Source organism: Leptinotarsa decemlineata, unplaced genomic scaffold (assembly GCF_025532065.1).
Source record: "Leptinotarsa decemlineata unplaced genomic scaffold, Ldec_3_MD MMD2_tig00026328_RagTag_RagTag, whole genome shotgun sequence".
NCBI lineage: Eukaryota > Metazoa > Arthropoda > Insecta > Coleoptera > Chrysomelidae > Leptinotarsa > Leptinotarsa decemlineata.
The window spans coordinates 27769019-27782726 of NW_027412688.1; the positions used below are offsets into that span (position 1 = coordinate 27769019).

A 13708-nucleotide genomic window follows, 5' to 3' on the forward strand; every position below is an offset into this window, starting at 1 on the left:
AGAGGCTCTTAAAATATTAATATATTACAAAAAAAGAAATTCGGTGACGAGTTTAGTTAAAATAAATGATTTAGTACAGGTGTGCTTAAATTTTGATAAGTAGAAAAAGCAGGAATGCGGAAAAATAGTGAAAATATAAAATACTTATTATGGGTTTGAAACTTGGTGTGTGGGTATAAAATTACATAAGAAAATGTTTTTATCCTTTGATATTTTTGGATATTTTGAAGAATAATGTCATTTTTCGATGTTTCTTTTTTTAAATGTCAATTTTGACAGGTTAAGGAAATCACGTGACCTATTTTGTAGACGCCATTTGACATCATTTCTTAAGCAAAATCTACTGCCAAAATCAAATTTCACATAAAACGATAAATAAAAAAGTTTCCAATTTGATGCGGACTTTATCGGTGACACTGTATACAGATGTGGAAAACAAATATCGGAACATATGTCGACCAATTTAAAATTAGATATTTGTTCGCAACGGAATAACAACTATTCGATCGACCCACTCTACTTTATATATCCCCACTCACAATTTGCGTGTGTCCGCTAGACCACACTCACAGCATTCATCGGTATGAAAATTTCAAGAAAGGATCTGTGTCCTCGTATGTCTGACTTCAAGTCTTGGGTCCGAGTCTTTGCGACGCCGAAGCTCCGTTTATACGAGGAATTATTTGCTGCGATAACTGTTACTAATAATTTTACTTATAAAAATGAAATACATGCAACAAAACTACAAGAATAGCTGAATCTGTGATAATGTCATATCTCTGAGTTCATTTGGAGTAATGCTGGCACAAAAATGAATAACTTTCCCCCTTATTTAATCAAGATTTGTAGCTCTCTGAAATTCATACCGATAGACACATTTTTTCAGATACCCCCAAAGAAAGGAATCATTCGGAGATAAATCTGGTGATTTGGAAGGCCACTTAATCGTGCAACGTGTAGAAATCAATCGACCAGGAATCGTATTTAGGAGAGAGTGTCGCTGGTCGTGCATTGCGACTTGAACAACCATCCAGTTGAAACCAAATGTCCCCAAAATTAATAGGAAGTAGATGATGGAGAAATCTGATTTTGTAATAGTTTTAGGTATTTGACAGCATTCAGGTTATTATCAAGAAGGGACCTAAAATATAGTCTCCTAACATTCCTTTCCAAACACTGAGTGTTTTTAGGAACTGAGTACGCACAGGAATACTTAGATGCTGATTTTCCCCAGACAGATATCGAAAAATGGATGGATTGTGTTTCCTACGCAAAGAAAATGATAACTCATATGTGAATAATACGTTTTACAAAAACAAATCATTTTTATTTTGTTTTTTCATCATGGCTTCACAAAATATCCATTCAGCTAGCACAAGTTTCTCAACTCCTGAGAGTTGTCGTTCGTATGGGGGCGACAGCTGATTAACGGAAAAACAGATTTTAAACAGACAGAGAAACAGATGTAATGAGGTCGCCGGTAATGTGGTTCATTGGAATTTTGACACATTCGGCAGTTATGAGCACATCCACATTTCTCTAACTCTTTAAAAATAGATCAAGTGACCATCAAAATACTACTTCAACATTTGTATCTTCTCTTCCTTTGTGAACGTGAACATTTCAGAGTTTGCAAGAAAGTATTTTATTTTCAATGGTTATAGACTGACTGCTACCTAATTCATCACTTCCTCGAGTTAACCATTGCAGGAAGGGGAACAGTGGTTCAATCCAATAGTTGATATTCCGTCCCGAACAAATCTCTGATTTATATGTCGCGGACCCCGTCCAGAATGCATTGGGATCCGTATGTTCCGATATTTATTTTCCACATCTGTATAAGAAAACTGACGATGTAATGAAATTGATATATAAGTGACTGAAGAGTTCTGCTTTGAACAGTTTTAAATGCACCAGTTACAAAAGCAAGCAATAGACCATAGAAATTCCACTACCTTCAACGGTTTTATCTTAGCATGACCCAACACCAGTACTGTTCTCAAAATAACTTCCAAATAGTTTATCGAAAGTTTATTAACTATTACAATTATTAGTAAAAATAAAAACAACAATAAAAATTAATTGGCGCTCCGGGGCGACTATATTGATTCCAGTGGCGTATTTGCTTTTTCAGCTGCAGGAAAACCCGGAAAAGCCTGCAGCACCACATTATCTGAAGATCTTGATCTGTCAATGTCCTGTCTTTCATAAAACAAAATTTAGGGTGTCTCCAGAGGCTCCAATAGATTCAATACATCACCCGAACACTTCGTGACACGACTATCGTCAAACTTGAACTAGTCCCCTTCGTCTTTGACCAAGGCGTAGCAATGACCAAATTCAACGCCAGAACCACAGTGAACAATGACTTCATGAATATTATAATAGTGGTCTGCTAGATTGAAATGTTCATCTATTTCGAACCTTCGAAAGAGTTTCTTGCTTCCGTCAGAGGTTGAGTCTTGTTTGAAGATCATCAGTGTTATTATTAGATTGACTGGTGCCTTAGCTATACTTGTTTTCTTATAACAGTCAGTTAGTTTGGCGCATCGAAAGTATTAGTGTTTCACAAAAATAAAAATAAAATACGCTTTTTGAGAAGATTTTTACTATAAATCAAAAGTCAATATAAATTTGGCTCAAGTATATAAATGCTGTCTATACAATAATAAAATTAAAATCACATATGCAAAAGTGAAATGTAGACGACAGAATTTCTCCAAACTTACCTTCACATCGTTCTTCTTCTATAAAAAATGAAACGTACTCCTTCGAAAAATTGAACTTTCATGGTGTTGAGGTCAGTTTGATTTCTTTCAAATATTAATTCGAGTAAATGAGGAATGTTCATTGTAATCTTTCGTGTCAATGTATTTCGTTACTATTTCAGCTTTTATACACTGCCGGGCATAAAATTAGGGTCACCCCATGAGTTGAAGTTATCTTGGAAATGTATGTTTTTATTTGAAATATTTTGGATATACCATACTGTACTAATAAATTGCTTCAAAAACAAATTATTTTTTAAAAACATAGTACTATCAATTGCCGTTTGTTTATGAACGGTTGTTGATGTTGGTGCATCGAAATTAACATCTCGAATGTGCAACGAGTATGGCGGCGGTACCACAAAACTGGTCTGCCAACTCGAAGACCTGGCTCAGGGCGAGAAAGGACTACTACAGCTAGGGATGGCGGCTTTCTCTTATCTAGTGCTTTGACAAACAGATCAGTTACGGCAGTTTCCCTTCGAAGTCATCTGCAAGAAGTCAGAAATGTAAACATAAGTGAGTGGATAGTTAGGAGGCGACTCCGTTCTGCTGGATTATCTTCTCGGACTAGAGCTACTGGACCGCCGCTTTTCCGTTCACACCTGCTTGATAGATTGAATTTTTCACGAGTACACTTGTCTTGGACAGTATTCTGATTCTGCCTTACAGGATCAGACGTGTACGAGTATGGAGAAGACCAGATAATAAATATGCTCAAAAGTGTACAGCCGAGCGACTTCCATTTGTTGGTGGATCAGTTATTGCATGGAAGGCATATCGTTTGACCCTCGCACGGAATTAATCTTCATCGAGAATGGGACATTGACTGCGCATAGGTACCTGATGGAGGTTCTACAAGAGCATGCACTGCCCTGATTGTTACTCAGTATCTTGACGAGGTTCAACCCACGCGATTTGTTTTACCAGCGCACAGTCTTGATTTGAATCCCATTGAACATGTTTGGGATGAGCTTGAGAAACGTTTACGAAGACATGTGATGGGTCTCTGAACTTATGGAGAGCTACGCGACATAGTACTGCTACAAGAATGGAAAAACCTTTCGCAGACTGTAATCCAGAGCATGCCTCGGTGTTTACAAGCTATATCTGCTATATCTAAAACCCTTACATTTTTTCTTTTTCAAAAAAATTCATATCAAATTGTTCATTTCATTTCCTAGCAACTGAAGTAAAATAATTGTTCATGTTCAATATTAACAAATGAATTTGGGCAACCATAAACTATTTTTTTTCAGGACTCGGTAAAATATGTGACATGAGGAAGAGATCCGAAAAAATCAAAAAAATCTTTTAATAACTTCAAATTACAGAGTGGCTCTAGTTTTATGCCCGGCAGTGTATATTATTCCCACAGATCAACACAGTGCGTTTTCTATTTTTTATAATGTAAAACAGATTGGAGATTGGGAAAGAAAGTTTTTGGCTTTGTACTTCTCTAACATCATACATCTACTCTTGTGGAAAGACAAAAAAGTAGAAAACCAAAATCTTTCTTTTCCAAAAATCATTCTCTTTTGAAAATATACCAGTTGAAATGATAGTCAATTTCTGTGATTACTAATTGAATAAAATTTGTAATAAGAACTATCAACAGTTAATTAATAAGTTTTTGCATACATAAAAACAGGTAAAAAAAGAATTACTTCTAACATAAAATATTTTTCGAATGAAGGTAAGAATGCAGACAGCATAAAAAAGTTGCAAATCACTGATGAATCAGAGTGGATTATTGTGGAATTTCCCTTATTATCGTAACATTCTGCGACAATGACCTGTCCATTTTTGGTGCACGCAAAACCGGATGATTCATCACCTAATTCATCACTTCCTCGAGTTAACCATTGCAGGAAGGGGAACAGTGGTTCAATCGAATAGTTGATATTCCGTCCCGAACAAATCTCTGATTTATATGTCGCGGACCCCGTCCAGAATGCATTGGGATCCGTATGTTCCGATATTTATTTTCCACATCTGTATAAGAAAACTGACGATGTAATGAAATTGATATATAAGTGACTGAATGAAGAGTTCTGCTTTGAACAGCTTTAAATGCACCAGTTACAAAAGCAAGCAATAGACCATAGAAATTCCACTACCTTCAACGGTTTTATCTTTCAGCATGACCCAACACCAGTATTGTTCTCAAAATAACTTCCAAATAGTTTGTCGAAAGTTTATTAACTATTACAATTATTAGTAAAAATAAAAACAACAATAAAAACTAATTGGCGCTCCGGGGCGACTATATTGATTCCAGTGGCGCATTTGCTTTTTCAGCTGCAGGAAAACCCGGAAAAGCCTGCAGCACCACATTATCTGATGATCTTGATCTGCCAGAACACTTCGTGACACGACTATCGTCAAACTTGAACCAGTCCCTTTCGTCTTTGACCAAGGCGTAATAATGACCAAATTCAACGCCAGAACCACAGTGAACAATGACTTCATGAATATTATAATAGTGGTCTGCTAGATTGAAATGTTCATCTATTTCGAACCTTCGAAAGAGTTTCTTGCTTCCGTCAGAGGTTGAGTCTTGTTTGAAGATCATCAGTGTTATTATTAGATTGACTGGTGCCTCAGATATACTTGTTTCCTTATAACAGTCAGTTAGTTTGGCGCATCGAAAGTATTAGTGTTTCACAAAAATAAAAATAAAATACGCTTTTTGAGAAGATTTTTACTATAAATCAAAAATCAATATAAATTTGGCTCAAGTATATAAATGCTGTCTATACAATAATAAAATTAAAATCACATATGTAAAAGTGAAATATAGACGACAGAATTTCTCCAAACTTACCTTCACATCGTTTTTCTTCTATAAAAAATGAAACGTACTCCTTCGAAAAATTGAACTTTCATGGTGTTGATGTCAGTTTGAATTCTTTCAAATATTAATTCGAGTAAATGAGGAATGTTCATTGTAATCTTTCGTGTCAATGTATTTCGTTACTATTTCAGCTGTTATACACTGCCGGGTATAAAATTAGGGTCACCCCATGAAATATTTTGGATGTACCATACTGTACTAAATGAATATTACTGGAGTTTTTCCCAAAACCAAATCGTTATTTTTAACACATCGACACGTGTTTCGATCACCAAGTGAGCATCTTCAAAGAGGAAGATTAAAACTAGAAACTAATGCGAGCTAACCTATTTATGCCATATAGGTATTCCATACAGTTAAACAATCCAGAGCATGCCTCGTTGTTAACAAGCTATATCTGCAAGAGGAGGTAACACTCATTACTAAAACCCTTACATTTTTTCTTTTTCAAAAAAATTCATATCAAATTGTTCATTTTATTTCCTAGCAGCTGAAGTAAAATAATTGTTCATGTTCAATGTTAACAAATGAATTTGGGCAGCCATAAACTATTTTTTTTCAGGACTCGGTAAAATATGTGACATGAGGAAGAGATCCGAAAAAATCAAAAAAAATTTTTAATAACTTCAAATTACAGAGTGGCTCTAGTTTTATGCCCGGCAGTGTATATTATTCCCACAGATCAACACAGTGCGTTTTCTATTTTCTATAATGTAAAACAGATTGGAGATTGAGAAAGAAAGTTTTTGGCTTTGTACTTCTCTAACATCAAACATCTACTCTTGTGGAAAGACAAAAAAGTAGAAAACCAAAATCTTTCTTTTCCAAAAATCATTCTCTTTTGAAAATATACCAGTTGAAATGATAGTCAATTTCTGTGGTGATTACTACTTGAATAAAATTTGTAATAAGAACTATCAACAGTTAACTAATAAGTTTTTGCATACATAAAAACAGGTAAAAAAAGAATTGCTTCTAACATAAAATATTTTTCGAATGAAGGTAAGAATGGAGACAGCATATAAAAGTTGCAAATCACTGATGAATCGGAGTGGATTTTTGTGGAATTTCCCTTATTATCGTAACATTCTGCGACAATGACCTGTCCATTTTTGGTGCTCGCAAAATCGGATGATTGTGGGGATCAGCACTTACAGTAACCACCCTCCCGGTCGTAATGAGTGATGACTTGCATCTCTCTGCAATTGAGCTCTTTGACCCAAAGTAATTGCGACATTTCCAAAATGTTCTCATAGATTCTTTTCGATATGTACGGTACTCATAATTATCCAATATTATTTTTGGATATTTCGTTCCAACGTCAAAATAAATGACCCCTAAAAAATACTATACTAAATTACAGATAACACTTGAACATTTTATACCAAATGATTTCGCCTTATAAATGAGAATTTGAAACCAGAACCATGAGTTATATTTTTGGAGAGACACATTTTCAGTTTTCTAACTCTTCATTAATAAAAGTACCTTCCATACCAAAAGTACAGAAAGAGCTAAATAATTTTTTAGAAATGCATTTTGGAAAAACAAGCATCGGGAGAAACGCTGTGTTGTCCGTTTATTATTAATAACAGTTGTCCGAAACTCGCAGCTTCAGCTTCACACTGAAAATGTATATAGCTATAGGAGTTCTAAACCATTCCTTATGTAAAAACACGTGCAAATTTGAGCAGGTTCATTCTGGCGTTTTTTAAACCTGAGGCCCAGTTCACACGGAAAAAAATCCGCGCCTCGTCTCTGCCAGACGTCCATTCTGTGTAAATTGGGCCTTGGAGTTTCAGAGCCGCTCCTTCACTTTTGTCGTCATTCAGTCAACCAATCAGCTACCGCGCGTTCAGCGGAAAATTCAAACAACCAGTAGATGAACAAAGAGACTTCTGGCCCAAAATCCCATGTATTTTCTTAAGGAGGTAAACTTTTTGCAATTTTCAGGTCAAACGAGAGTAGGGGGAGAGAACCATGTGACTGGTACGTGACAAGGGGGCCCGAAGAGGCGGAGTCCCAAGGGCGCCTACGCTCTTTGAATCTCTCCGATACTCATTCCTTCCTGCATCGATTACGTCACACGTTTGACCAAAAAATTGCAAAAAGTTTAGCTCCATAAGAAAATACATGGGATTTTGGGCCAGAAGTCTCTTTGTTCATCTATTGGTGGTTTGAATTCCCCGCTGAACGCGCGGTAGCTGATTAGTTGACTGACTGACGGCAAAAGTGAAGGAGTGGGCTCTGAAAGTCTAAGGCCCAATTTACACAGAATGGACGTCTGGCAGAGACGAGGCGCGGACCTTTGTCCCTTTCGTATGAACTGAGGCCTGAGGTCCAAAAAACGCCAGAATGAACCTGCTCAAATTTGCACGTGTTTTTCCATAAGGAATGGCTTAGAACTCCTATAGCTATAGGAGTTCATCTCACACAGCTGTACACAAAAAAATTGTTAAAATTGCACTACATTGTAATGACGTTAGTGTCAATTTGGAAGTTTCAGGCAATTTAATAAATATTTCAAGGTATAACGTGTTTTTCTCACCTAAAGACCAGCAAATGGAAAAAATATTAAGAAGAAGTGAGGAATATCGTAAATTATTGGTTAATATTCAGAAGAAACAAGAAAAACACAAACACATTTTTTTCAAGTGAGTAAAAGTGAGATACAAGACATTATTCAGGAAGAATTAGGAAAAATATTGCAGAAGTAGTAGATGAGAAGAAACATCGAAAACGAAAGAGTCTCGGAAACGCAGGTAGCCTCTCAAGAAGACCATGCCTTACATCCAGATGGAAATTTTGTCAACACCAGGAGGATAAGGATACCCAGCTACCAGAAGAAGAACTTTCTATCAGACGTGATAAGATAGCGGGCAGAGACTCCTTTATGGACAGCTCTGATAGGAAGATAAGCGCCCCTACCTTGCGCCACTTCGGGTTTCCTCTGACCCGGAGGTTAGCAACCCTTACAGGTTGCTACCATGATGTCCCGTAAGGGACAGAAGGGGGATCCTGTCTAGAAAACTGTACGAGAATGGATTGACAAAAGTGGAGTGGCTAGAGATCTACAAGTACGGCCAGCAGGAAACGGATCACTGTCTTCAATGGGACTCCATGTGCATTCGAAATGACCTACCCACTCGGAAATGAAAAAGTCCGGATGGAAGAACCCACAAATTCCAAATACTTCTTCTTATGGCAGTAAATGATGACTTTGTTGGGAATAAAGAAGACAAGAACAACTGCTCTTCACCCACAGTCCGATGGAATGGTCGGGAGGCATAATCTCACCATAAATAACTACCTCTCAATGTTTGTGTCCGAAAATCAAAGAGACTGAGAAAAGGTGGTTCCCCTCTTTTTGTTGGCATACAGGAGATCCCAACATGACGCGACAAGTTACACACCCTCTATGTTGTTAACTGGTCGAGAACTGAAACTTCCGATAGATGTATTGTGTGGCAGTCCATCTGATGATTCTCAAGAGGTACCTCTTTCAGAGTATGTGAATGACCTGAAGGAGAGACTGGGAATTGTAAACGAATTTGCCAGAACCAAGTTACAGCTTTCCAGCAAAAGGATGAAGATAAGATTTGACAAAAAGTCGCTGCCGATGTTTTCCGGAAGTTTTTAAAAGAAGGAAAAGTCGGACAGCTCCCAAATATCGCAAAGAAAATTGTTGGTTTCTCAAACTTTTTTTCAATTCCAAATAAAAGCTTACACCAGAAACGTTAAGTAGCAAGTTTTATTTAAAGTTCTCCCCTAAGACCATTATGAAGTAGCTTCTAAATGATAATGCTGTGATGATATATTATTACTTTTTATCATTTGAATAATTTTTCAGTACTTTGTGTCTTGTTTTCTGTACAAAATGTATTAATTTATTTTACTTTTTTGCCGGTCAGAAAAAAGAACTCGTTGAAATTCATAACATTATTATTGAAGTAATGTCATAATGTATTGAGGAATTGGACCGAAAGTATGCAGATGGAGTAGGGGCCAGAATAAAAAAAATCACAGGTTTTGTGAGTAATAAATGTAATTAATTGAATTTTTGGCATATATTTCTCTGTTTACCAAAAACAAACAATTCCATCGTGATAATATTATCATGAAACAGTTTCAGAATTAAGTAGCAACCATAATAACATTATCTTAATGCTAATGTTTTCTACTCCCTGAATATGTTGACTCTTTGGGAGAGCATATTCTTGACACTCTTCTGTAGCCTTGGTGGATGATTATGTGTTCCACTAACGTGGACAGTTCTTCCGCTAGTTATGAGCTTCGATTTACATCTGTTATTTTTCGAAATGAAATATCTGGAACACATCCATATGGTTTTATTAATCTCCTTTCTCAAGACGATGTAGTCGTGTTCATCCAGTATTATCTTTGGATTTTTAGTAGCCATGTCAAAGTGGATGATTTCTAAAATATTAGGTTGTACAGAAATGATAATCTATCAACTGCGTTATCAGAAAACGAATCAATATGAGTTATAAAACACAATATCTGGTATGTACAATACATTAAACCTTGCTTGCAAGAATATGGGGGAATCTCTGCAATCGGTCAAAGATTGCAGTGACCCACTCTGATCTGCTGGAGTATATCATATAGGAATCACAAAGAGATTCATTGATCATTGGGGAGTTGACTTACTAACACAAGCCGAGTGCGGGAGGCGAAAGAAATTCACAAACACACAGATGATTCCAAAAGGAAGGAAGAAACACAAAAGCTTGACCCATTATGGAACCCAATCCTAGCCAGCAGAATATTGAGGGCTCAAGTTTCTGTGACCTGTATTCTGTGTTCAAGGTGTTTAATATCATTTTCAACAGTAAATTCAAATTATTTGAAACTTAACAGATATATCATTTGATTGTAGTCGAGGATTTATTGCGATGTCATCTCGGCAGATTGCAAGGCAAACATTTCAACAATTTTTACCAAGTTCACTAACCACTCGACGAAAATTCCAGAATGACGGTAATCACCTCGAGATTTATGCCTTCTATGAGGTATTCTGTCGCCCCGCCCAAGTACCCTAACCACAATCATAACCTATCGCTTCGTCCCCTCGGCTTTCCCCACCAACTCATTCAGGATATAAATATAAACTCTGTTCGAAAATACAAGACACCATCACACACAGTGAAATCAAAAACAACAGACCACGAAAGTGAAAACACCTAAAGGCAGACTTTTGACCGCAGGAGGCCAGATGTCAATCTTGCTGAAGTGTCCATCAGCAGGTTGAGGTCCACTCAGGAATGAGTGGGGGTGGATGGACGATATTATAGCTTCTGCACACAGTAATCGTGTAGGGAAGATTCTATCACAGGGCACTCAACCTCGGGGGGGACAAGACACCAACTGCGTTCAACATTCAACCTGGTAGCACTTCCGAAGAAGCAAGCCATGCATTCTAGCCACGGTTGGCTAGGAAGAATTTCCTAACGGTTGGCTATCCCTTCTCTCCTCTTGGACTGAACAACGAAACGTCGAAAAAAAGTTGGTATCAAATCTTCTTCTTGTATTTGTTACTTTTTTGCATTTTTTATTATTCATCTTGATGATTTCATTTTTATTTTTATTCATGGTGTGTAATTTTTTACGGCCTATGAACAAATTGTTTGACGTTTCCGGTTCTATCAGCCGTAATCTGCAAGTTTTGAGCCTGACGTTTCCTCTGCAACTGCGCAGACCCACTCTCTGTATTTTCAAGTGCCAGTATGGATGTTTTATTGATATTTGAGCTCTCTTCCTAACGGTCAGAATTATTTTATTTCTATTAATTTATATGGCCTTTCTGACTAGCTGTGAACAATACCTGTGGTTTGATCTATAACTTGCATGCGGTCAAAAGCAATGTTATAAATGTAGTCTAAGAGAACATATTCGGTAACTGCCGATTTTTCTGTATTGCCATAGCATCAACTTCTTGCATGCTCCGTCAAACGCGTTTCAACGTTTCTTTTCGTAGTGGAAAGAGCCACAACTACAAGTTATTCGGTATATTTCTGGTATATTTCTTAAATACTCCCTGGGGTCTTAAGTTGATCTTAAGATTAACCAGTCTGTCACACCACTTATGAAGGTCAGCAGCAAAGACCCAATAATCAGTCGCTAATGATGGTTATAGTGCTTGATCTAATATCGATCCTCATGGGTTGGTTTTCTACATATTTTATGCCCTAGTCTGTCACGATTCTATCTTTCCAGTGATACATTCAGGAAAGCAATTCTTCTTTCCTATTTCTCCATTATATTGAACTGCATTTTCTGGTTACAGCAATTTTGCAAGTTCTTCTTTCCCGTGATATCAAAGCACGAAAGTATCATCAACATTTCGTAACCAATGGTGGAGTAAGAGAGCTCTTCGTTCAGATTTCTCTATGTAGAAGTTGACAGCTAATGGATTTAGTAGGCTTCCCATTGCAAAAATAATGTTTGCGCCGAGTCTCTAACGAATTAATTTGTTTTTCCCACTAGTGACTGTAGCAGACTAGATGAATACTTGACAAACTCTTACATCGACGTTAGCGCTGACGTTAGGCCTTAGTGGTATACCCGTCTTGTGAATCTTTGGGACCTCTTTAAACTAGGTGGTAATGTGTCAATTTGCATTATCATTTTTTACATTCTGTTGAATAGATGGGGCACGAAATACCTGGAAAGTTTGTGTCAACTCACTTTCGATCAGATCTCGCTTGAGCATGTTACGGTCAAGTAGTTCTACTATCTTCTACCTATAGTCATGCTCATTCATCCCAACTATGGTATTTTCCTCGTCAGCAAGAGAAATGAAGATTACTTTATCATTGTTCAGAGCTTGTATGGTCGCTATTTTGCACGTGTCATGATGTGTTTGTTTGGGAGGTTTTGCTCAATTCAGGATCGTCGTCTCGATGCGACCGATTTCCTCAGCAAGCGCGGTTGATAACCCGTGGTAACACATCATTTGAAGCTATTTTCCTATTGAAGAGATTGACTATTATTTTTCTTTTGTTTTTGCTATGATGGTGACCTTTACCGTTCTGAAGCTCAGCAAACTTTCTCTTACATCTTAAAGCGCGTGATGGCTTGACATATTTCATTCTGTTGTGGATGATACGTCTTGCATCACTTTTGATAACGTCTGCCGCAAATGTAGATGATACAACAGGCCCAAAAACCTACAGACCACTGATATGAACCCGGAAATAGAAAACAATCATTTCATCTTTATTGTTTACACATTATTTCATCTTTATTGTTAACACATTATTTAATTTGTTGCTTTACCCAATTACTAATTCATATTCATTTCAGATTAAAATAATTTGTTGTATCCCAAATTAGGGTTTTTCAAAGTGACTTTTTTTGGGGACAAAACACAAACACTACAGAAAAATCCTCTCTCAGAGCGGTGCCTGTGCGAAAGTAGCGATTCACATTGGATTTGAATCGCTGACGACTAAATCCATTTGGAAGAGCGTTCTAAGAAAGTTTATATCATACTAGTACTATGTTGCTGTATCGCTGCTGTTCCAATGTTTTGACAGACTCAGAATCAACGAACTTAGGCGTGCGCAGCGTTATAGCACAGTGCTTTCAAAAAATTGTTCTACAACGCCATCTAGTGGCGAGTTACAGAAAAACTGATTGCCTAAAAACCTTCTCTATGAAAAATTACTTATACATGTCAAGTTTCATCACGATCGGTTGAGCGATGTAGAAGTTTATCACTTACCAACCAACCAACCAACCAACAAACATCCAATTTTATATATTAAATAAACGCAGTTCTCCAGATGAAAGAAATCTTAAACAGTGAAGTTCGAGGTGTACTGAGCTGAACCTCAAAACGATGAGCAGCCAGTGTCAGTCGCGTATTTCTGATGTGTACCGCTCTTGGTGGAATCAAATGTGCCAAGTCACTTTAACACCTTCCGTGAAAGTATCTATAGGAGAGAGATAAATCTCCAACAGTTCTTCCATGTTCCAGGCTATCAAGATTTCACGTGATGTTCGCGCGGATGGCTCTTTTCTGGATGGAATCCAGTTTGGGGGCAGAGCTCCATACATG

The 13708-nt window shown here is 37.1% G+C and overlaps 1 protein-coding gene across 34 annotated transcripts in view; it reads right to left on the reverse strand.

Moving 5' to 3' along the window:
- Positions 1-13708, reverse strand: part of LOC111504582 (uncharacterized) — a 377607-nt gene that overhangs the window by 233206 nt on the left and 130693 nt on the right. Inside the window, exon 4 of one of the 34 annotated variants that reach the window (XM_023159177.2) lies at positions 2589-6962. The exons of 32 other annotated variants lie outside the window; for them this stretch is intronic. In XM_023159177.2, the coding sequence (XP_023014945.1) occupies positions 6661-6962 (302 nt within the window). In that variant the 3' untranslated portion in view covers positions 2589-6660. Of the gene's footprint in view, positions 1-2588; positions 6963-9652; positions 10063-13708 lie in introns of those variants that run through there. One more of the 34 variants, XM_023159210.2, reaches the window with a different exon arrangement.